At 45.1% G+C, this 23,709-nt stretch overlaps 2 protein-coding genes across 9 annotated transcripts in view; one reads left to right on the top strand and one right to left on the bottom strand.

The window, feature by feature from the left end:
* The window catches only part of LMNTD2 (lamin tail domain containing 2), a 38,165-nt gene extending 31,082 nt beyond the window's left edge, over positions 1-7,083 (bottom strand). For all 3 annotated transcript variants that reach the window (XM_053395167.1, XM_053395174.1, XM_053395182.1), the window contains exons 1-3: positions 6,960-7,083; positions 4,226-4,438; positions 501-686 (exon numbers count right to left, since the gene is read on the bottom strand). In XM_053395167.1, coding sequence (XP_053251142.1) covers positions 501-686; positions 4,226-4,438; positions 6,960-7,069 — 509 coding nt within the window. In that variant the 5' untranslated portion in view covers positions 7,070-7,083. The remainder of the gene's footprint in view (positions 1-500; positions 687-4,225; positions 4,439-6,959) is intronic.
* A 19-nt stretch (positions 7,084-7,102) lies between these two features.
* The window catches only part of RASSF7 (Ras association domain family member 7), a 94,819-nt gene continuing 78,212 nt past the window's right edge, over positions 7,103-23,709 (top strand). For 3 of the 6 annotated variants that reach the window (XM_053395206.1, XM_053395225.1, XM_053395215.1), the window contains exons 1-2: positions 7,103-7,179; positions 23,489-23,609. The gene's annotated coding sequence lies outside the window, so the exon portion shown is untranslated. Of the gene's footprint in view, positions 7,180-7,204; positions 7,223-23,488; positions 23,610-23,709 lie in introns of those variants that run through there. The other 3 variants (XM_053395249.1, XM_053395241.1, XM_053395232.1) reach the window with 2 other exon arrangements.

The raw sequence follows: 23,709 nt of genomic DNA, 5'->3' as shown, positions 1-23,709 counted from the left end.
CTTAAAACTTTGGAAGAGCGTAGCACTAGCAGGAAGGTGGGTATGTGCATGGGGAATGACGTCTGCTTGCACAAGTGAACTTCCACACCATCTCCTCTCCGTATCCTCCAACCCGTTGTAGTGGTTTCCCCAACCCTCCAGAGCAACTTTAGAGGATGTGATGGGGAGAAGGGAGAAAGTCCCATTGCATGAGTGGACCATGTTCTGCACATGCAACAATTTAGTTGAATCCACCCAACATGTTAAGCTTCAATAAATGACTTTAATCTGCAAATCAAGTTTTTAATCCTACCTTTGCGAAAGGTGTTGAACCTTGCTTCCTATGGGTGCATCTGCGCAATACCCTTTGCCCATCACAGAATAAATCCTGCCCCTTCCAGCAAAGCAGCTCTTGCCCTAGGTGTTACCTGACAGCCACGGCCCTTCTTTTTCACCTGTAATTTTGCAAGTGCTTTTCAGTAGGCACATACTCCAGTTTTGTAAGGCTTTATGTTGCTCACCTCCTAAGTGGCAGTTTTTGCCTTGACTTCACAAGTTGCTGCAAAATACAGCCAAGCCGGTCTGATTGATCTCTCCGGTTAGCATTTTTCAGTGCCATGATTTCCAGATCCCTCTGACGCAGCAGCATGAGCAGCGTTCGTGGATTTTCCATCAGGTCAGGGCTCAGCTGCGGAGAATGGGTTGCCCTGCAAAGGAAACAGAATGCTATGGTTTGTATGATGTATCCCGCAAGGAAGGCCACTTCTTGTCTTTTCTAAGCAGGTTTGAATTCTTTCAGAAACCTGCTTGAACAGAGAGTGGGGCAAAAGTACTGTTTATATGCAAAAACCTTTCGCAAAATTGTTGGCTGTCTCCAGCGAAGAAACTGTCATTTTTCCAGGTTGGTTATACATAGGTGATTTAAAGACATGTGAGATAAGAGTTTTTGTTGTGAGCCACAAGCAGTGTTTTGTTATGCCTCCTGCTGGATCTGTATCGTAATAAATCTTTGCTGGTTATCTGGAGGTTTCCAGTTCAAACATGCCATTTGAGGAGTAAAATACATCTATAACTATGGGTCAGAATTCTTACTTACCTGCGCATCTCTCTTAGAGCCAGAGTGGTGCAGTTTTTCCCTGGTATTCTGAAACAAGTCTCTGATGTAGCAGTAGAACAGTAGTGGTGGATTTATACCGGCCCATCCACACACCCTCCCTCATTATTCTGTTATGCTTCCCCAGTGCTAACACATTATTGCTACCTGGAGAGGCACTCTTGTGCTAGAGTGCAACAAAATCATAGAACTGTAGAGTTGGAAGTGGCTACAGAACAGCATGTCTACCCCAAAATGTTTGCATGCACAAACAGCATTAAAAGTGGGGTCGGGTATCTGTTGAATCCTAATGCCACCATGGGCATAAATCATGAATACCCAATAAAAAGGATGCCAGGAGGAGCCTTTATTTGCACTCTTCTCTTTTCTATACCACTGTCATGCGTCAGAGGATCCACCCCCCACAGTGGGTTGCCAGGAATGGATATGACAAGGAAATTTTCTTACCAAATTGCCTTTGATTAAATATTCACAGAGAAAGGCTTAGAAATGCAGCCTCTAGGAAAATGGCATTGCTCCGAGTGAGTCTCCACCCGCTCCCTCTCTCCCATCATGTGTCATCACTACAGGTGCTGAGATGTGCCCTCTGCTTCTGAGCTCTCTGCTCTCCTACTTTTAATGCCTGCCGGGTTGTGGGAGAGGGGGCGTCTGGAATGCTTTCTAAAGACACTGTGTCCCTCAGCTGTCCCCCTCTGGTGCTTCTTCTTCCTCCTCTCCCATTATTTCCCAGCTTTCCCCCTCATCTGCCTCTCCCTCACACCCCTGTTGTAATTCTGAACTGTCTTCTCCTCTGGAAGGGTCAGGCTGGGGAGGCAGTCTCTACCATTCCTCCTCTGCCCAGTCCCTGACAACCACTGTCTCTAAAGTTCAGTCTGCATCAAGTGTAGGAGCCTATGATCCTCCAGATGCTGCTGAACTACAACTACCATCATCCCTGATCTTTGGCTATGCTGCCTTGAGCTGATGGGAGTTGGAATCCAACCACATCTGGAAGACCACAGGTTAGCCACTCCCGGCCCACACATTCCGTTCACCAGCTACTAGAGGAAACAGTTTGCATGTGGCGGCTGCTCCACTTTGGGGCCTTAGTATCTAGGACTGGCCATCAGATGGGTCTGGTTCTCACCCAAATATTAAACCTGTGTGTGGGCTGGATGGCTGCAAGTGGGGAATCTTTAGCATGGTTGAATGCTCCTCCTTTTCCTTCAAACACATACACTCCCCTCTGCACAAAAAAGTAGACGTCAAAGGGGAAGGGATTCTAGTTCAGTTTTATCCCTGGAATCCAATTTATATGTCTATGATTATTTTTGGTACTGAGGAGGAACATTTTAATTGGAGGGCCCAACCGGCGCTTATGCTATCACGTTAAAAGTATATAATTAAAGCAAGTTAAAATATCAGAAGCAGCAATGAAACGGAAGCATATGAATTCAGCAGACAGATAAAGCCAAAATCAAACCCAGTTTAGACTGCATGCCGCAGGCAAATAAAAATGATTTTGCAGGGGACAGGAAGGAATTACATCAAAGTTGGCATCAGACAGGCTTTCCTGGTGAGGGTATTCTACAGATGGGACACAATGACTGAAAATGCCCTCTCTTTCCTTATGCCTTAGGAAGAAGGTTGGCTGTAAACCAGTCTCCATAATTCAGCTTTGAAATGAATGCATTCACCCCTTATTCTTCGAGATGTTCACCTGCAGTCTAATGCACCCACATGGCTGCTTGTTCTTGCATCAAGCCAGTTTCCCCAGATCCCATCTTGACTCTTCCTAAGTTGGAATAATTACAGATGGCCTGCTATTCTGGCCTCTGTTCGATAGCCTCCAGTCTCTTTTCCTCCTTCTTACTCCTCCTCTTCACAACTCAGGGGTCAGCTTATTTTGGCTCCAGCATTCAGGGATTCCTATGATATCTTGGCTCTTCTAAGATTAAGAGGCTTTTCTACCTGCCTCCATCTGTCTCTCATTTATTCCACTTGATCTCACAAACAGCAAGTTGAGTGGTTTTGTTTGTGTTCAATAGCCTTTGGTTGCTAGGTGGGGGGGGTAAACAGCAAAAATATGCCATGTTATCTGTTAGATAAAGGCAAATAAAGGGATGGTAGAACCAATAATTTTCAACTCTTGCTAAAAACCTTCAGAAATAGAAAGCATCTTTTGCATTTCAACCCAAAGGTTACAAGCATGGCTGGAAGCTAAGCTTTTGCAGGCAAACCCCTGCTAAAGCCAATCACTCCTAACTTCTTTACAAGTAATTTCTGAAAGGTAAGGCTAAGTTTAGTAGTTGCATTGCAGAAGGAATTTGGAAGTTTTTCTCATTTCCCAAGCCTTCCTCTAGCATCACAAAATGACAAACTACACCAGATGATATTCCTTCTCCTGCTTGATTACTGAGACTGCAATTCCATCAGTGTTTGCTTGGAAAGAAAACTCTTTAGATAAAACGGGACCTACTAAATAGAGATATATGCTCCTGCGCTGCACAGGTGCACGAGCTGCGGCTTCCTTTACATCTTCTTTTTGGGTTAGCATCCCTCCTTGTGAGCCCAACAAGCTTCATTCCCAGTTTACTTTTGTTTATTCTGTCCCATTATGAGACAAAGGGCATATGGCTGCCTCACAGTCCCATCCTTACAAAACAAAGGGAACGAGGCAATTCATCAGCTTCAATTATATACCCAGGAAAGGGTGGATTCTGTTATTTCAGTGGAGGAACAGTCCCCAAAAGTAAGTGCAAACATGATTGAGGTGTCAGCCATTCAGATGGCAAACTGCACAATCTTAAGTTAACACTGTATAAACCTTAGCACGTGTGTTGGTACAGTAGAATAAAGCTCATGTCTAACCAGCAGGTGTTAAGATACTTATGTTAACTTGGGTCTATAAAAGGCTCTAGAAAAATGACACAGGAGCAAAATTGTGCTGTGCCAGCTACATATAAGAAACGGTGAAGCAGCCTTCCCTAGCTAGATGCCCTCGAGATGGTGTTGGACTCTACTCTTATCTCTGAGCGTTGGCCCTGCATGCTGGAGCTGAGGGGAGTTGTAGCCCAAAACATCCAGAGGGCACCAATTTGGCAAAGGCTGCTCTAAAGGTTATGAAGGAATCCATTTGTGAACAATGCTTACACACTCTGTTTCTTCGGGGGTTCAACAGGAGAAGGGGAAGGACTGGAGCTGTCAACTCTTTCACTGTCCAGATTGGGGCTGAACATCACACTGAGTTTGAGGACAGGAGAATCCTTCTCCTTTACCCCCACGAGCTGGCTGTTAGCGGCATCCCTATCTATTTCATTTTCATCTTCTTCCACAATGACTTGTTTTATGCTGGATTTCTTTTCCCTGTGAAAAAACAGAAATAACTGTGCAGCATAGATTCTCTGCAAATCAAAACATTCTTTACTCTTTTACTCTTCCTATGAATTGCAACCACCAGCCATTTTACACATAGCATACGAACAAAGCTGAATTTACTGCTTAATGTGCCCTTGACTTGACAGAGAACCTCAGCCAAAGTTAGCTTCTTGATCAGTGTACCTATATGATGCGTGCATGCTTTTGCCATCCTACTTTTAGCCACTTTAATATCATACCTTTTAATGATAGTTGATTAAAATGCTAGGTATATACCTTAAAGTGCAGCATGTGAAGCCCCTCCCTGTGTGTTTCTTCTTTGTGTGTTGTCCTGTCACTCTCCCAGTTATAGTCTTCATCTAGAGCTGTTGTGGGCAGCCTATGGTCAATTACATGCAGTTGGCAAGGATGGAATTGTGGGATGGCAGAGAGGGGTGAGAAAGAAAAGGGGATGCCCTACCTACTTTGGCTCTGGCACAGTCAATAATTGGCTGTGGACCACCAACCATTGGTGGCATGTAGGCCCCAGCAATTTACCCCTGAGAGAATGAGGTCCTTGACAGAAAAAAAGGATTGCTCTAGAGAGCTTCCTACTTAGAGACATGGCATAAAACATTACAGTTTTGACCATACACTTACAAACAAGGTATCAGAGTGCAAAATCTATGTGAATTCTGCAAGAAATATCTCTGAACATGTGTGGGCAGCAGTCCATCCTCCTTCGTATGCATCACTTATTGCAAAATCCACATTCCTCCCTCCCCTTTTCTGATATTGTTTCACATATATTTCTTTTCTAAAATTTCCCTGTGTGGGTAAAAAAAATCTGAGATCGTGTATCTGAGAAGAAATGGGAGGAGAGATACAACAATAAACGTTTGTTATCCAATATATTTGGGAACTGATACGCTTTTCATTACACGCACAATGAGTGCATCTATAAAACTCACTACCATATGCATATATTGCAGCAAATATCTGAAATTGTTGTTATTGCCAGTCATGTGGGAGCACTGACAGTCCCAGTTATGTTGTGTGAATGTTCAGTCATGAACTTATTGACAACTGCATGGGAATGCAAACAACAGCAACCAGGCAAATTTTGTGAATATATGGAAATGCAACAGTAGACCAGTGAAAGTTTACAACACCTTGAATAAACACTGTAACAATGCATTCCAATATGTTGTTAATGGGGAAAAAGCTAACTACTAAAAAGAAATAGATTTTGTTATTGAGCAAGCATGTAGTATTTGGTTTATTATTCATGCATTTAAATATTTACTTTTATCAAAACACTGAGAACAATTCAGGTATCACAAAGAAGCAAAGAATGTTGTGAGAAGATGAGAATAATGAGAAGGGTTTGGAGTGAGGTGCCCTCAGAACATGGACAACACTCTTTGCTATTTCTCTCTTCTGAGCCATGTGAGGCTGGACAGGGATTTAATATGCCAGTGTTCTGGATGAGGGATAATAAACAAAAGCTGAATCCTGACAAGACAGAGACACTGGGAGTAAGTGGTTCTCATGTCCTGGAATTAACTGTGTAGCCTGTTCTGAAGGGGTTGAACTCCCCTTAATGGAGCAGGTACAAAGTCTCCCAGATCCAGCATGGTCTTCCCGGGTCCATGTGGGCTCTAAATCCATTCACAGGCTGGTCTACACATGCATGTACATTTTTCCCCACACTATGCCTGGCAGCTAAATGTGTGAAGTAAATTGACTCAATTACAAATATTGTGCTTGAAAACAAATCAAAGTTCTCTTTGCGGGGTTGCATTTAAGATGGCCTATTCAGACATTCAGGTGATATTTGATGCACTTGGTCTGGGAGATGGGTTGAAATTCTTTTTTTGCATAGCCCTAGATAAGCCACTTTCCCTCACCTTTATTCTAAGTGGATAAAATGGAGGTGGAAAGTGACCCAGGGGAGGCTTCTGTTTAGGAAAATGGGGTACTGTGCCCCCAGCCTGCTCTCTGCAAGCCTGCGTTGCAGTGGGGCTGGACTAGAGGACCTATGTGGTCCTTTTCAACTCGACGATTCTATGATTATTTTTCTATGATTATTAAGACCTTGCCTGCCTGCCTGCCTGCCTTCTTACTGACAACCAGCCCAGGGGGTGGCACTGCTTGTCAGCTTCCTCCTCCTTAGGCCCATTGTTTCCCTCGTATAACTCAGCATGGATGAGAATAGGAATGAAAACAGAATTATTTCTCTCTGCGTGTAATTGGCTCGAGCTCCTGCTACTCCTACTGGTGTCCCGCCCTTCTGCCCCACCAGCCCCAATGAGCAACAACCACTGCTGGCTGTGTTACAGGATTGTTGTAAAGGCAAGCACAGGAACACATAGGAAGCACCACCACTTCAAAATGGTCTCTTCAGTTATTCTTCCTCACTACCGCCACCACCAAAATAATGGGATCCAATAACTAGGTTTGCTTGCTTATGTTTTCCCAATCAAATAGTTGCTTATCCCCTCCCTGCCCCATAACCCCCATAACTCACATGGCTATCTTTCCTCTGCTGTTGCACTTAGGGGTGAACTTTGTGATCCTAGTACTGTTGGTTATGTCTCTGCCCCAGAGGCCTAGCAAAGTCTTTGTTGAGGTCACCATAGTAACATAGTAAAGGAGTGGGAGACAATGAAGTATGATGCAGGGAGGGAGACCAGAAGGAAAAAGACCCATTGAGGAGGGTGTTATCTTGGGGCCTTCCTGAAAAATCCGTAAGTCACAGAAGTGATTTAGAAGGAGGAGAACATTTCCCCTGTATGTAACTTCTTTTTCATACGAAGCAATGTTAGTTTAGATTATGGATTCTTGAAATCATCAGCTTTGTATTGACATATTGCTCATACTGTGTTTCCACACTTAACTCCTCCACGCACAACACAACATACCCCACACAAACACATGCCATTATAATTGAGAAAACTGCGACAGAAAAAGAATGAACGGGAAAAGAGGGAGAAGGGAGTACAAAAGCGAGATTTTGGTTTGTGTATATATGTACACCTGTGGTTTCTCATTGCAGAAAAATATGTGAACTGATTCCATTGAGAAATAGTGTGCATATGTGGTTCAATCTTGATGGTTCATTCTCATATGCAACACTTCATGCCGTGAGCAAGCTTATGTGGATTGACAACGTGAAGCATGGCACCCCAAGAAAGGGACACCAATGCTTTCACATAGTTCTTAAATACCAACCAACCATGTAACCATTCACTTATTCTACATAGGAGAAATCCACAAGAAGTTTAGGCAAGGGCAAAGTGAAGATGGAAGTCAGGCAGGGTATGTTAAGACTCTATGGGCACCCAGACTTAAACAGAATGGATTGATAATTCATGGGACAAAGAAGGTAGCATGGAAAAGAAATAATTGTGTAAGCCTACTAGACCACAAAATATGGCAAGTGAACCCACAACCTTTGAAAGAACAACAAAGGTTTTCTAACACTATTATAGCTGGATCTGATCACTTTAGTTCCTGCTCACATTACACTCTCTACCTATATGGATAGGATTTATCAACAGGATGCTGTTTTAACAGAGTTGGCTTCTCTGCTTGAAGCCTTCATAAAACACTTGTTGGCGGAGTTCCCAAGACAGATCGTTTTGTTGAGTTTGCAAATGGAGTGTGTCATATTGACAAAGCAGCAAAGGCAATAAATTATTAAGAGTTTGTCTGTAAAGGCAGAGGCATAAAACATGCCAAATTCTCAAACGGAGCAGAAAAGTATATATATAGAAAATCTCCCTTTTTTTGTATTTGTTACTCCTTCATCTCTTTCAGTCTTTCCAGGCCCAGTTCACATGTCACAGTAAGCCATAGTTTACTATGAATACAGAGATGGTTGCTGCTTCACTCTTCCACTAGTGGGAATGGGACTGACAAACCATGCTTCCTGGCTTAGTATTATATCAGAACTGGGGGTCGAGGGTAGTTTTGTTCCAAACCACAAATGGTAAGCCAAGAACAAGCTTTGGCTTAGCATCATTATTTATTTGGAATGAACCTCAGTCCCTGGTGTGGACATGATGCTATGTCGGGGATCGTGGTGCTCCCAGTTATACTAGAAGTGCAGTAGGAGCCATCTGCTCCTGGACACACGTGCAATAGCACCCTCCTGTTGGTGATCCCTAGCAAGGGACATTTAGGGTCATACTACTCTGATACTGCCTTTCTCTCATTGTTCCTGTGTTGTAACTTGCATTTTGTTTCCGCTTCTGCATATAGTGCTAAACCATGGTTTAGAGTTACGTTTGCACACAGTCATAGTGTTAGATGAGGATAATTTTCTACAGAAGTTGGAAACTCCTACATGGCAGAACTATCTGGCTGAAATATTATGAGTCTGTTTAACACAGGGATGGAACCAAGGAGTGGGCCCAGCCTACCTAGATATGATTATCTTGGGGGCTCAGTATTTAACCTTTTACTTGTGTTAGCTAAACAGAAAGAAATAAAGATATTTAGAAAATTGGCTTTATTGTTTAAAATAAAAATTAAACAAATTAATAAAAAGGGTTTTTCTTGTATGCACATGCAAATATAAATACATGCGCACACATATACACAAAAACATACATACCATTAAATAGACGACAGCTTGCTCCCTAATGTCTCATTTTATTTTATTTTTGGTTTATTTGTCTTGCCTCCTGGCTGGTTAAAGCTTCCTGAGTTAGAATCCCACCCTTTTAGAATGGATGACCCCTGGAGGTTAGTTCCAGCTTAATGTACCGGTATCTATTATAGTCTTTTTCCTTTGGTGTTTCTTGACTTTGATTTGGCCTCAAAACTCAATGGGTTTGTTGACCTAAAGTTAACTTTTAGCCTCCTTATCTTTATATCCTTTTCTTTTAGACTTAGGGAAGAAGATACAACAAAGCATATTTGTAGAGATTTGTCATCCAATTTACATTCAGCTTGAATGGGGCTTTACCTGCTTTTGTGTGTACAACAATAGAAGTTTAAATCCCTCTTGTTGACCACAGATTTCCGCACCGTAATTTTAGCTTGTTGTGCAGTGCAGTCTTTACAGTGCATCTGAGTGTTTCGCAAATGTTGACTATTGCTACTACTTATTAGAGGAAGGAAATCTGGGTGTTAGAATTCTATGCTTTTAGGAACTGCAGTCAGAAAAATGATGCTCTTCATCTCTGCCTTGTGACCTGCCAAAGAATCTGACATTTGATTTGACTTCTTAAGCAGGATGACCTTCTTTTTCTTTTTTAAATATAGTAATCATTGCTAGAGATAAATGCTGGAAGCAAAAAGTGCCCAAGTGCTTTTATCCCCTCCCTGCCAAGGAATGTGTAGAAAATCTGATAAATGCATGGAAACCAAAGTGGGGTTTGAATGGATATTTTGTGGTCAAGATTCAAGCCTTCAAGGCTCCCCGTGCTAATGGTTCTGATCAAACTCAGTAACTTTGGACAAATTTTGTAAAATATTGCAAAATTTATTCTAAGCACAGAATGTGCATTTACTTGCTGCATAATTTGGTTCACATGTGCAAATGCAGTCTAACTTCAGGCCACTATTGATTGAAATTAGGAAATACAGCTGTCTAGAAGCAATAAAATAAGTCATGATCAGTATAACATGGGCTGTTGACAATTCTTCAATATGTCCCAAGCTTCCCATTTCACTCCAGCTGCAGACCAGTTTGCATGTTTCTGCTCAAATTAAGTAATGAGGGATGACTTATATGTAATAAGCTTGTTATCTTTCTTCCTCCCCCCACTCTGTCAAGAAAGGGTGCTGTGTCAAAGTTTCTTTTTCAAGCTGTCTAGACATTTTGACATCTTATGACTGCAGAGCAAAGAAAATCAAGTGTCTTTCCTGTAATTAGAATTTTGTTGCTTTTGCACCCCCCTCCAAGGAATTGATTATAAGACTAATATTGTCTTGGTAGGGGGTTGAGGGAGAATCCAGTGGGGGGCATAATTGCTCCCTTCATTTCTGTTACTTACTTTTTGTACTGTGAATTGATGATACTTAGGACAAAGAGAAGGGAAAGCCAAACATCATGACATATTTTGCTTTATTTGTTCAAGGTAAGGTGAAATGGGGACTGTTTTCAACGTTTAAGGGCTGTTTTAATTGCCTGTGTGTAAAATGTGGTTGTGGGTAACATTTTATATCCTGTTGTAATATTTTCTAAAAATAGGCAATGATTGGGGACAAACTAAGTTGAGATAAAGTATAGGCAAAATCTTAAATGTTTTGCAGCTAAAATGTTTGCATTTTGTTCATCCATCAATTGCATAAATAGGCTTTTTTCAAATTTTTGCTCTGATCCCTTCCTTGGTTGCTAATACAATTTGTTGATGCTGTTTCAAAGCCCAACTTCTTACAGTTAGACTTGCTAATTGGATTTTTACTTTACAATCTATTTAGTCTCCTGTGAATATACAGTATGAACCTTTAACCCAACTCAGCACCCTCCCAACTCTGGTTCTTGTTCTAATAACACATCCACCTGAGCACGGCAGTCTCTGGCCTCATAACAGAGCCTTGTGTTGGTTTCTCTAGTCTGTTGCAACTCTTTGGGGAGAATTGGTATTGTGTGCGTTTCTTTGACAGGTGGCAAGGTAAGGGCCTTTAAACCTGTAATGTCATTTCTAATCTCATTCTACTCTGTGTTCCAGTGTGTTCTAATCTTCTTTGCTATTTACAGCCTGTGCGGTGGTATAGCGATCAGTGTGTTTTAAAACACAAAATCAAAACTCCTCTCTTTTCATGTTTTAATGTATCTCAGGTTGGCCCTAGCTGAACATAATATCAAGTCACTATCACTACCACTTTACGCTTGTTTGCTACAAACTTGTAAATTTGTACTTGCACAGTAGCCTGTGACAAGGAGGAATAAACTCCAGACCAGCAGCAATGCAAGCTTTTGTAATGTACAAAATACAGTGGTACTTCGAGTTAAGAACTTATTTCGTTCTGGAGATCCATTCTTAACCTGAAACTGTTCTTAACCTGAGGTATCACTTTAGCTAATGTGGCCTCCCGCTTCCGCCACGTGATTTCTGTTCTCATCCTGAAGCAAAGTTCTTAACCCGTTACTATTTCTGGGAGTTAGCGGAGTCTGTAACCTGAAGCGTCTGTAACCCGAGGTACTACTGTAGTTGATTGTTTTTCTTATTTCTCTGCATTGTTTTCCCCAGCAGTATGAGTAGTTGTGTAGGCTGTTATTTTTACACTACAGTTTGTTGTAGCTGGATGAAATGGCAACCTGTGGTTAATCAAAAATGCACCCAAAAGCTTCTGAATACCTTCTTGTAGCTGTGCCAGAAGAAGGGATGAATGGGAGTTGTGTAAGCCTGAGCATGGTCCATTCCCCTCACAATAAACTATGGTTTATTTTGACACTTGAATGCGGCCAATGGGTGGGATTCTGGCATTCATGCTTGGAGTAAACCAGTCATTGATTTTAATGGCTCTACTTTAAACATGAATAAGTCTCAATCCAATCCAGTGGTTTTATTTTTTTCTATCAGTTTCTCATGTAACTGTCCAACCTAAGCTCTTGTAGCCTCCATTTTTAAATCTTTGTGACCTTACTGATTTTGTACTTTGCAGCATGGTAGTGTGTTGCTATGGATGCGATTCACAACAGCATTTTTATCTGCAGCTATATATAGCTATCTGCATTGGGTACCTTTCTGCTCACTAGCTATAATGTTGACAACTGTTTCAGGGAAAGAGACCCACTGCTATGGATAGGATAGGATAGGATAGGATAGGATAGGATCCATTAGAATTCAAGGGGTTTGAAGTTAACATGGAGAAAGTGGGGTGGTATGGATTTTAGATGCTGAAGTTAGCATTTACAACATGTTTGTGACTACTGGCTTTCCTAACAGCACATGTTTTATTTGATCAGCATTGTTCTTTGATGAACTGGATGGTAATAATAATAATAATAATAAATTTTATTTATATCCCGCCCTCCCCAGCCGAAGCTGGGCTCAGGGCGGCTAACAACAATAAAACAATACAAAAGTACAACACAAACAACACTCTAAAATCATTCATTATAAAATTAATTAAATTCAAGCCACTGGCCACTATTGGGCCAGAGCTCCGCGAAGATTGCCGAGGGAGGGAGTCAGGCTGTGCCCTGGCCAAAGGCCTGGCGGAACAGCTCTGTCTTGCAGGCCCTGCGGAAAGATGTCAAGTCCCGCAGGGCCCTAGTCTCTTGTGACAGAGTGTTCCACCAGGTCGGAGCCACAGCCGAAAAAGCCCTGGCTCTAGTTGAGGCCAGCCTAACTTCTCTGTGGCCTGGGACCTTCAAGATATTTTTATTTGAAGACCGTAAGTTTCTCTGTGGGGCATACCAGGAGAGGCGGTCCCGTAGGTACGAGGGTCCAAGGCCGTATAGGGCTTTAAAGGTTAAAACCAGCACCTTAAACCTGATCCTGTACTCCACCGGGAGCCAGTGCAGTTGATATAGCACCGGATGAATGTGATCTCGCAGCGAAGACCCCGTAAGGAGTCTCGCTGCAGCATTCTGCACCCGCTGGAGTTTCTGGGTCAGTCTTAAGGGCAGCCCCACGTAGAGCGAGTTACAATAATCCAGTCTGGAGGTGACCGTCGCGTGGATCACAGTGGCTAGGTCAGGGCGAGAGAGGTAAGGAGCCAACTGCTTAGCTTGGCGGAGATGGAAAAATGCCGCCTTTGTTATAGCTGCAATCTGCGCCTCCATGGAAAGGGAGGTGTCGAAGATTACACCCAAACTCTTAACGGACGGTGCTGGCACTAACTGCGCCCCCGCAAGAGATGGGAGTTGCCCCCCCAATCCCATATCGTCCCGTCCCAGCCACAGGACCTCTGTCTTCGAAGGATTTAGCTTCAACCGGCTCCCACGTAACCATCCAGCCACAGCTTCCAGACATCTGGTCAGTGTGTCTGGGGCCGAGTCAGGATGGCCATCCATCAACAGATAGAGTTGGGTGTCATCGGCATACTGATGGCAACCCAGCCCAAAACTCCGGACAAGCTGGGCGAGGGGGCGCATAAAGATGTTGAAAAGCATTGGGGAGAGTATCGCACCCTGAGGTACTCCACACACCAAGGAGTGGCGCGATGACAATTCCCCCCCAAGCGCCACCCTCTGTCCCCGACCAGAGAGAAACGAGCGCAGCCATTGAAGGACTGTGCCCTGGATCCCCACGTCGGCAAGGCGGTGGTCCAGAAGTTCATGATCGACCATGTCGAAAGCTGCTGACAGATCTAGAAGAATCAGCAGCCCCGACCCGCCTCGATCCAGCTGTCTACGAAGATCATCTGTTAGGGCAACCAGAGCTGTCTCGGTCCCATGACCAGCGCGGAAGCCAGACTGGAATGGATCCAGAGCCGATGTTTCATCCAGAAACCCACCAAGCTGTTCAGCAACCGCTCTCTCAATCACCTTACCCAGGAACGGAAGATTCGAAACCGGGCGGTAATTGGATAGATCTAAAGGATCTAATGATGTTTTCTTTAAGAGCGGGCGCACCACTGCCTCCTTCAGTTCCCCTGGGAATGTCCCCGTGCCAAGGGACAAATTGATGATATCCCCCAGGAGGGCCCGCACCTCGTCTGGACATGCTCTAATCAGCCAAGACGGGCACGGGTCGAGAGGACAGGTGGTGGGCTTTCCAGCTCGGAGGAGTCTGTCCACATCGGCTGGGGATATCCGGTCAAAGTGGTCCAATACTGGACCCGAGGACAGTCGAGGGGCCTCCAGTTCCTTTATTGTATCCAAATTGGCAGGGAGGTCATGGCGGAGCAACAAGACCTTCTCCGCAAAAAAGCTCGCAAATGCCTCACAGCCGTGTGTCAAATTGTTATTTAAATTTGGCTGTCCTTCAAGGGACGTTAAAGACCTGATTATACTAAATAATTGCGCCGGGCGAGAGCTAGCGGATGCAATGGAGGCCGAGAAGTAAGACTTCTTAGCAGCCTTCACCGCCATCTCGTAGGTTTTCATAAAAGCCCTATAAGATGTTCTTGAGGCTCCGTCACGGGCACCCCGCCATACTCGCTCTAGCCGTCTGAGGTCCCGCTTCATTTTCCGGAGCTCCTCGGTAAACCAGGGAGCCCGGTTTCTGCGGGGTCGCAGAGGGCGCTTCGGTGCGATCTCATCGATGGCTGCCAGGAGCTGGATATTCCAGCCCTCAACAAGCTCAGTCAATGAGTCGCCAGGGGGAGCAAGGTCCCGCAAGGCTTGGCGGAATCTATCAGGGTCCATCAGCCTCTGCGGGCGAGCCCAAATCGGCTCGGCACCTAAGCAGGGTGGGGGTGGAAAGTCAAACCTGGCTTTCAGAGCGTAGTGATCAGACCATGGCACCTTCATCGAAGGAGACATGATCACATCTATACCTACACCAAAGATCAAATCCAGCGTGTGGCCTGCTTGATGTGTGGGGCCCGAAACAAACTGGGAGAGCCCTAGTGTCGCCATGGAAGACACCAGGTCCAGAGCCTGTGAGGAGGGAGTGGCATCAGCATGGATGTTGAAGTCCCCCAATACCAATAGGTTAGGGAACTCCAAGGCCCAGCCGGCCACTGCCTCCAATAGGCCTGACAGGGTGGCTGCTGGTGCGCTAGGTGGCCGGTACACCAGCCAGACAGCCAAGCTCTCCTCGGAGCCCCACACTAGGCCAACACATTCAATGCCGGGGATCGATGGTGATGGTAGAGCCCTGAAAGAACAATCTTCCCGGATTAATAATGCCACCCCTCCCCCCCGGCCCACAGTCCGTGACTGGTGGAGGACGGAGAAACCCGGGGGCGCCATCTCTCTTAAGGTAACTGTTGCCCCTTCGCGCACCCAGGTCTCCGTCACACAAGCCAGGTCGACCCCCTGCGAGATAAAGAAATCTCGCAGGGTGGCGGTTTTGTTGCCTATAGACCTGGCATTGCACAGCACCAGTGACGGAGGTGAGTAGTCCTTGCTCGCCCTACCCTCGTCCCTCGGGATGAGGCGCAGATTGGAAGGGGTACGAGCATATCCATATCTCGATCCCCTTCGCCTATAACATCTGCCCCCACCGCCATACCTCCCTCGCCCCTCCACGGTAGCAATCCCAAGCCTCATAGTAGCCTCCATTGATGGCAATTAATGTTATTCTTTCGCAGCCTAAAACAATAAAACCTTAAAACAATAAAAACAAAAAACAAAACAACCCAGAAAACAATAAAACAATACAAATAAAAACTGCAAAAATTACAAATTCATCAAAATCTAACGCATTCCCAAGCCCACCCAAACATCCATCCCACCCCCATATATAAAATCTAAAGGGAAAGGAACATTTTAAAACATGTTAAAAAGAACTCTGCGCCCCTCCGGGTCCTCCTGGGCAGTAGCAGCATCAGTGGCAACAACCGTCCCTGTGAGGCCCCACCTGGGCCAGATAGTGGCAGGAGCAGTCCTTGTGAGGCTTTAGGCCCCGCCCCAGGCCAGATGGTAAGTGGCAAGAGCAGGACCCTCAGACATTCACAGAGGAATCCTCCTGGGCAGCAGAGCAGTCCTTTTGAGGCTTCAGGCCCCACCCCAGGCCAGATGGTAAGTGGCAGGAAGGAGCAGGACCCTCAGACACTCACAGGGGAGTCCTCCTGGGCAGCAGAGCGGTCCTTTTGAGGCTTCAGGCCCCGCCCCAGGCCAGATGGTAAGTGGCAAAAGCAGGGCCCTCAGACACTCAGAGGGGAGTCCTCCTGGGCAGCCGAGCAGTCCTTTTGAGGCTTCAGGCCCCGCCCCAGGCCAGATGGTAAGTGGCAAGAGCAGGGCCCTCAGACACTCACAGGGGAGTCCTCCTGGGCAGCAGAGCAGACCTTTGAGGCTTCAGGCCCCGCCCCAGGCCAGATGGTAAGTGGCAGGAAGGAGCAGGACCCTCAGACACTCACAGGGGAGTCCTCCTGGGCAGCAGAGCAGTCCTTTGAGGCTGCAGGCCCCACCCCAGGCCAGATGGTAAGTGGCAAGAGCAGGACCCTCAGACACTCACAGAGGAATCCTCCTGGGCAGCAGAGCAGTCCTTTTGAGGCTTCAGGCCCCACCCCAGGCCAGATGGTAAGTGGCAGGAAGGAGCAGGACCCTCAGACACTCACAGGGGAGTCCTCCTGGGCAGCAGAGCGGTCCTTTTGAGGCTTCAGGCCCCGCCCCAGGCCAGATGGTAAGTGGCAAAAGCAGGGCCCTCAGACACTCAGAGGGGAGTCCTCCTGGGCAGCCGAGCAGTCCTTTTGAGGCTTCAGGCCCCGCCCCAGGCCAGATGGTAAGTGGCAAGAGCAGGGCCCTCAGACACTCACAGGGGAGTCCTCCTGGGCAGCAGAGCAGACCTTTGAGGCTTCAGGCCCCGCCCCAGGCCAGATGGTAAGTGGCAGGAAGGAGCAGGACCCTCAGACACTCACAGGGGACTCCTTAGGAAGGAATCATTTAGGAATGAGATAAAGGGCATTATCACACAACCAACAAATTGAGAGGTTTGACTTTTATGGGGGTGTTAGTATTTGAAAGTGTGAGAAAAAGAAATAATGACATTCCATTCTGAATACATTTGCCTTTTGGGAACACTCTTCTCTAGTGGGCAGGACTGTGAGAGCAGCATTGCAAATCTGTTAGGTGAAACAAGGAAGCATGCAGGCTAATTCTAGATACTCGTAAGTTAATAATGGATCAGCATAGTGATAGCAGAACCTGAAGGAATAGTGCTATGATAATTTGTTGGGGAAGGGGATCCTGGACCCATCTCTGGGTGTGCTCCTTCTCCCCATCATCACAATGAGGACTCAGGAGCATGAAAATTTGGGAAGCCCATACATTGCCAACCAGATGTCCACCATTACCAGAAACCACAGTATATCTGCAACTGCTGTGGCTGTCTCAAACAACAGAAGCCTGACAGCAAACCCTTCTGAAGAATTGTCATGGACTGGCTGGACACAGAGGAATGGTGGGAGGAAGCAGCTGGGGAACCCTCAAAGGAAGAAGGCTAAGAGCCCAGGGATTGGTGGTGAGACAACAATGAGTGGTCTGAGGGAGAAGAAGGAGAAGATTGGGAAGACATGTCAGAAGCTGAAGAGCTAACAGGGCTTAGTGAAGTGAACAGTCCAGAATCAGAGGTTAAAGCCGTAGGAGAGTGTGATGAGGGAGGTCAAGAGGCAGAGAGATGAGTCAGGCTGGTGAAGAGGCATGGGTGTCTCCCCCTTCTTCCGCGACAAGCTCTTCTCCCCAGTCTCCCAGAACCAGGAGAGTCATAAAGTGGGAGGAGCAAAGACAGGCACACAGGCACAGTCTCAAATTGGAAAGGTGGGGACTTAGGCCGCTTTGGGGAGGAGGGGACCTTCAGTCTTAGCAACTGCTTAATGGGGGCAAGTCCTACTGAAGAAGAGTTGCTGTGCTCCTTAGGCCTAATACTCCTATGGGGATCCTGGTTTGTTTTCTAATAAAGAGTTCACTTCACTTCGTGTGATTTACTGCTGGTTCATTCAGAAATAACTCTTTGGGCACATGTGAGAGCTATTTACATAAACGGTTAGTGTTTGCAATGCATACACTGCAGGGCCAGCCTGCCCATGAGGTGAGGCAGTTGTCTCAGGGCTGCTGGTTCCAGATAGCTGAGAGCGGTGGCAAATCCAGTTCTTGAACAACGTGCTGCTCACTGCCTCTGGCAATTGTTGGCCGCCTGCTCTGCTGCATGTCCATTGCCCTCATGCCCATTGCTGCTGCTGCAGGCAGTGGATGTGTGGGTACATGGCAGGTGCAGCATTTTCTGTTTTGCCTCTAACGATAAGACATGCAGGGGCAGCCCTTATACACTTGTTTTAATGCAACCAGTGCAACATCTTTGCACTGGTGAAAGCCAGTACCACAACCCAAGGCAAACAGTGAACGGAGGCCTTTTTCTGTTGAGTTGTTTTAATTTAGGGAAAGTACGTCCAAGAATGGTTTTCTTGGACCCCAATTATTCTAACCTTGTTACTTATAAATTGGATCAGAATAATATATCTTCTACAGAAAGCTGACAGAGTTCTTGAATTTTGGAGCTTAATAATATTATACAAGCTTGCATTGATAGAACAATTTTGAATTACTTCACATAAACATGCATTACATTAAAAAGTAAATCAATACTTCTGGGCCCACATCCAAGACCTGAGGTGTACAATGCACTTCATTTACGCAGTCCCACTTCTCTAGTTGCCTTGTTCTTACATAATTTTGCTTGGTATTCTTTTTTGGAATAATATCTTTCAAACAAAGTCTATAATACTGAACTAAAATATTGCAAAATTTGCCTCATGTTATTTCAGTGGTCTCATTTGCACATAACACCAAACCATGGCTTGTTTAGCTTAACTATGCTTTGGTTAAATGTTTGAACCTAGCCTAGCAGATTAATCATGGTTTTTTTCCCTGTTGGCAAACCATGATATGCGGCCATGGTTTGTTTTTGGCTGACAAAGCATGGCTTGTTTTTAACTGTAGTTTGATGTTATGCTTGATTCCAACAACTTTGCCTAATCAATTTGTGTGGAGCCACCTCCCTGCTCATAAGGCTACAAATAAATGAGACAAGCAGCTGGAAAACCAAGCTTTGGAGAATCAAGGCACATCGTGTTTGCTGGTCTGTGAGGCAACTTATGGTTTATTAAACATTCACATTAAACATTCACATTGTGTATGAATTAAACTGTGAGAGTACATCCTTGCTATGTTCTCTGCTATATTGCTTATGCTAGGGCCAGTGTGTAATCAGTTTTATGTGGGAAGTAGCAACAAATATTGAACCTTGGGGAACTTGCTTGAGTTGAAGATGCATATTGGTGGCACTGGTATTACTCTTGATTTTGCATGAACTTTCATGGTAACTCAAAATAAGCTGGCTGAGTTTATCTGGGTGAAATATTTACATAGCTCATGAGTATGCTTTCAGCTCTTTACACAGGAGATCTTTTATACAAAGAACCAAGGCTTTCTCTGTATGTGCCTAAATCTAAGCTCGATGTCAGCATGTGCCAACTTTGGGAAAGTGAAGCCTGTCTGGGACCCTCAATGCCAGGCAGTTTGGAGCAACTGTTTCCCATAGTGCTCTGGGACACTGTAGAAAAGTAAAATGGCCACAAACTCAGTGTGCTGTTTATTGCCACTTCCAGGACCATTTCACAAGACCCAGGGTCGGAGGGACAGGGGCAAAACTAGGCTTTATTTCACCCGGGTCAAAGACTCAGTTTGAAACACCCCCCCCCCCACACACATTTCATACACCAACACACAGGCTGGGAGTCTCAATGGCGCCCCCTCTGGAGGCTTTACCTGGGGCAAAAAAACCAGTTAGTCCACTCCTACCCCCCATAGCTCTGGCTCTGTGGAGGGAGTCCACTGCAATGCAGTTTTCTGACTCAAACCTGACCCTGCTTGTGTTTATCTCCCACTTCCAACACTTCTTCATAGCCTTTATCTGCATGAATTAAGTATATCCTGGGTCAGGCACAGGAGGCTTCTGAAGAGCAGTACAAGCCTGATACCTCTCTTCTGACTTCTCCAATATTTAATAAGTTACCTGAGAAACAAGCTCAAGATGATGAGCTAGAAACTGTTGTAGAGCTTGCATTCACAGTAAATCACAATTATTTCTTGGTTCACTTCATTTTGCAAATGAATTTACGTAGTCAAGAAGAAAATCCACATTTGGAATGAATAATTAAGGCCATTTTGCTCTCCTCTGTGGCAGTGGCAGGGTAAATGAATACGTAATATGTGATGCTGGATCTCGGCACAGTCACAATACACAGAAACCACACGCAATAATCCAAAACTGTGAGCAGGAGATTTGAAGCTACAATGCCCTGGGATTTACTGTGCTCTAAATACAAATTTGAGGCATGGTTGTTTTTTTCAGGATACTAAATTCAGTAGCAAGTAGTGGTAATGTAATTCATCCCGAGAGTCGTGTGTGCCTCTGTTTAATTATATAGTAGCTGGTCCACATAAGAGCTTTATGAGCTGGCTTATGCTTTCAGACACAAACCCAAAGCAAATCAGCTGCACTAACAGTGCAGCATGCAATGGACTCTTATACAGTGGTACCTCAGGTTAAGAACTTAATTCGTTCTGGAGGTCCGTTCTTAACCTGAAACTGTTCTTAACCTGAGGTACCACTTTAGCTAATTGGGCCTCCCGCTGCTGCCGTACTGCCACCGCATGATTTCTGTTCTCATCCTGAGGTAAAGTTCTTAATCCGAGTTATTATTTCTGGGTTAGTGGAGTCTGTAACCTGAAGCGTCTGTAACCCGAGGTACCACTGTAGCTTGTTTTGCAGAGTTAGAAAAACGAAAACCAAAAGCCACACACGTAGCCTTTAGTTAAAGCTGTAAAAGCTTCGGCTTGTGCCAAAGGCACAAATTCGGTTGTCATGTCAGCACCTTTCCATTGTATCAATTAGAAGAGCTTGAATTACATTTCTCATTTAATATGCATTCAGATAATTAGAAACTCTCTCCCCCCCAAAAAATGTGGAGATGTGATTATCACAGTGAAATACAACCCCAAGTCTGGGTTATAAAACAGATGCTTCTAAACCCCTCCTCCATCTTTTCACAATAATGTCAAGTGATGGACACTGTGGCAAAAGAATCCAAATCTCTCATATAAATTACTGGCATCTGAACTGGTATTGACTCACAAGGAACAAGACCTCAGGGCCATAGTGGATAGCATGATGAAGACGTCAACCCAGCGTGCACCAGCTGTGAAAAATGGTGAATTCCATGTTAGGGATCATTAAGGAACGGATAAAAAGAAAACAAAACTGCGAATATCAAAACACAGTTATACTATGATTATACTATATCATAACCTATGGGGAGACCACAGTTGGAGCAGTAGGTACAGTGTGGGTTGCCTCACTTCCAAAAGGATATTGTCATCTGGAAAAATTACTGCAGATGTTCGTGCCCTCAAGCATGCTGGTACCTCTCTCCCCCTCCCCCACTCTGTTTTGGCAGCCTGAGTTTGCTATTTGGAGGAGTGATATGACATAGCAACAGGTAACCTGTTTGGTTATGCAATATACTCTCTATGTCCCAAGGGCAAGACAGATACAGAGAGAAAACATATAATTTATACGCAGTGGAGCTGATGGGGCAGAAATATTTGTAGGTGGATATACAGGAGCTACATGCACAGTAGGTGGCCCCTGCTCATTATTCAATTGTGCTGAGTGAGACTAGGGCCCTTTCCCACACAGTTTATTGTATACACACCATAAACCTTCCCTCAAGGCTGTGCTTCTGCTGTGGGAATATGGTTATGCTGCGTACTTCACATAGCAATATATGGGGCAAGTTTGTTTCTCTCCCTCTCCACCCTTCTACTATTCACTGCATTTTTTGCAGTTGAAATTATTGATGAATAGAAAGTGGTTATCCAAGTGCCATTGGTGTGTTTGCATAATGCCCCATCCCTTCTTGCCCACAGCCAAATTCAGCTACTTTCATTGGTTCTTATTTTGTATGCGGGAATTATTTAGAGGTTATGTGCTTCATGCAAGACCATTAGGCAACTGCTGCATGGAGGTCAGGGGAGCATTGGAAAGCTGTTGGAAAACAATTGTGTGTCCCCCGTGGCCTGTTAAATGTTTCCTAGGCTAGTCTGCTGCCTTCAACTGCAGTGAGCTAACTATACCATCTTCATTTTTGGAAGAAGAGTCAACTTTCAGTCAGCTTCTGTGCATGGGGTGCGGGATGCTACCTTTAATGTTTGCTGTTTTGCTGTGTTTTTATTGTGTTGGAAGCTACCCAGAATGGCTGGGGCAACCCAGTAAATTAATAATAATAATAATTTGCCTCAGGCTGCAAAATGTCTTGGGCTGGCCCTACCTCCCAATAGGAGCACTAATTAACAGATGTATGGAGATGGAACTCTATGGAGCTCTGCAACTTGTAGGAAAGCTACCCCCCACATGACAACTCTGAGCCAATATGTGAACTTCTTACAACAATGTTGTGGTGTAGTCATGGTGATGCATTAGCAGCAGAGAGTGAGGGGGCTTGAAATGCTCAGGCTCTGACCATCTAGTGTACATAACTGTGGTTTCTTTCCTGCACCATCCCTTTTGCAGCTCGCTAAACTTGTTATTCCAATTTCTTCTCCCAAGAGCTCCAAATTAAACAATTTGGGTCAGGGGTGCCAGATAGAAATTTTGTACAGGGCCCAGAAAATCCTGTGGGTAGTCCTTCTCATGTAATTATATTATTGAAAGGGAGGAGGCTGAGCATTAGCGAAGCCACACCTTTTCTCCTCTCCTAAACAATATCTCTCCATTTTGTGAATATTTGTATTTTTTGGAATTGACATAATTCGCTGCTTCACTGTGGAGCACACATCTTTTTTGGCTTTTTAAAATAAAGGGTAGATGTATGTGGACAGCCACACAGATATCTTCTTATCTAGTTGTAGCTGTGAAATTGCGCTGTTGTCCTCGTGAGTGGGACTCGAGGGAATATCGTGCAAAGGAAGAAATGCAGTTGGAGCACACTTGGACTGGCTGTGTGGAAAGCCCCTGGCACTTGCCTCCTCGGGCCTCGACTGAGTGCCCTTCAATTTCTGGTCAGGTTAGCTGAGTCAGTAACTTTCAACATGAAACCAGCAGTTAGAGTCAGATGTGAAATGACGGTCAGATAAAAGATAAAAAGTTTTAAAATCAGATTTGCGGGAAGTGCAAGGCAGGTTCTTTGCATTGACTCAGCCTCATCCATTCTCCTCTTGTGGGCCCTTTCTCCCCCCTCCCCTCCCACTTGCAGCTTTGTGGGACAGGGCTTAAATAGGATTCCCGTCAAGAGGGGCTCTGCAGGAGCGGCTGGGGGGGGGGGTGGAAAGCGTTGCAGTCATACAAAGACAAGCTCCCTTTGGTTCTTATGGATATTGCCATGCTTTTCACTCAGACAGACACGAACGTGTCACATGACCTAGGGCTGAGAGCCATTCTAGCCCTGAGGCCTGATTGGTCAGTGGCTCCTTTTTTGAAAGCCTAGGTGTCCGTGGCAACGAGAAGCAGATCAGCCATACTTTCCTGGTCTCTGAGAGGAGTGCAGCACGGACAGAAGAAAGATCAGCAGCACACAGGACCACAGCAGCCAGCAGGACTTTCTTCAGGTACCTATTGGCTGTTTGGGGGGGTGTGTGAATGGGTTATTTATTTATTTATTTCTAGTCAAACTTTTTGTATGGCAAATAATTGTGTGGGTGAACTTAG

Source organism: Podarcis raffonei, chromosome 1 (assembly GCF_027172205.1).
Source record: "Podarcis raffonei isolate rPodRaf1 chromosome 1, rPodRaf1.pri, whole genome shotgun sequence".
Classification (NCBI taxonomy): domain Eukaryota; kingdom Metazoa; phylum Chordata; class Lepidosauria; order Squamata; family Lacertidae; genus Podarcis; species Podarcis raffonei.
The sequence above is the reverse complement of the archived record's forward strand: the minus strand, read 5'-3'. Positions and strand labels throughout refer to the sequence as shown.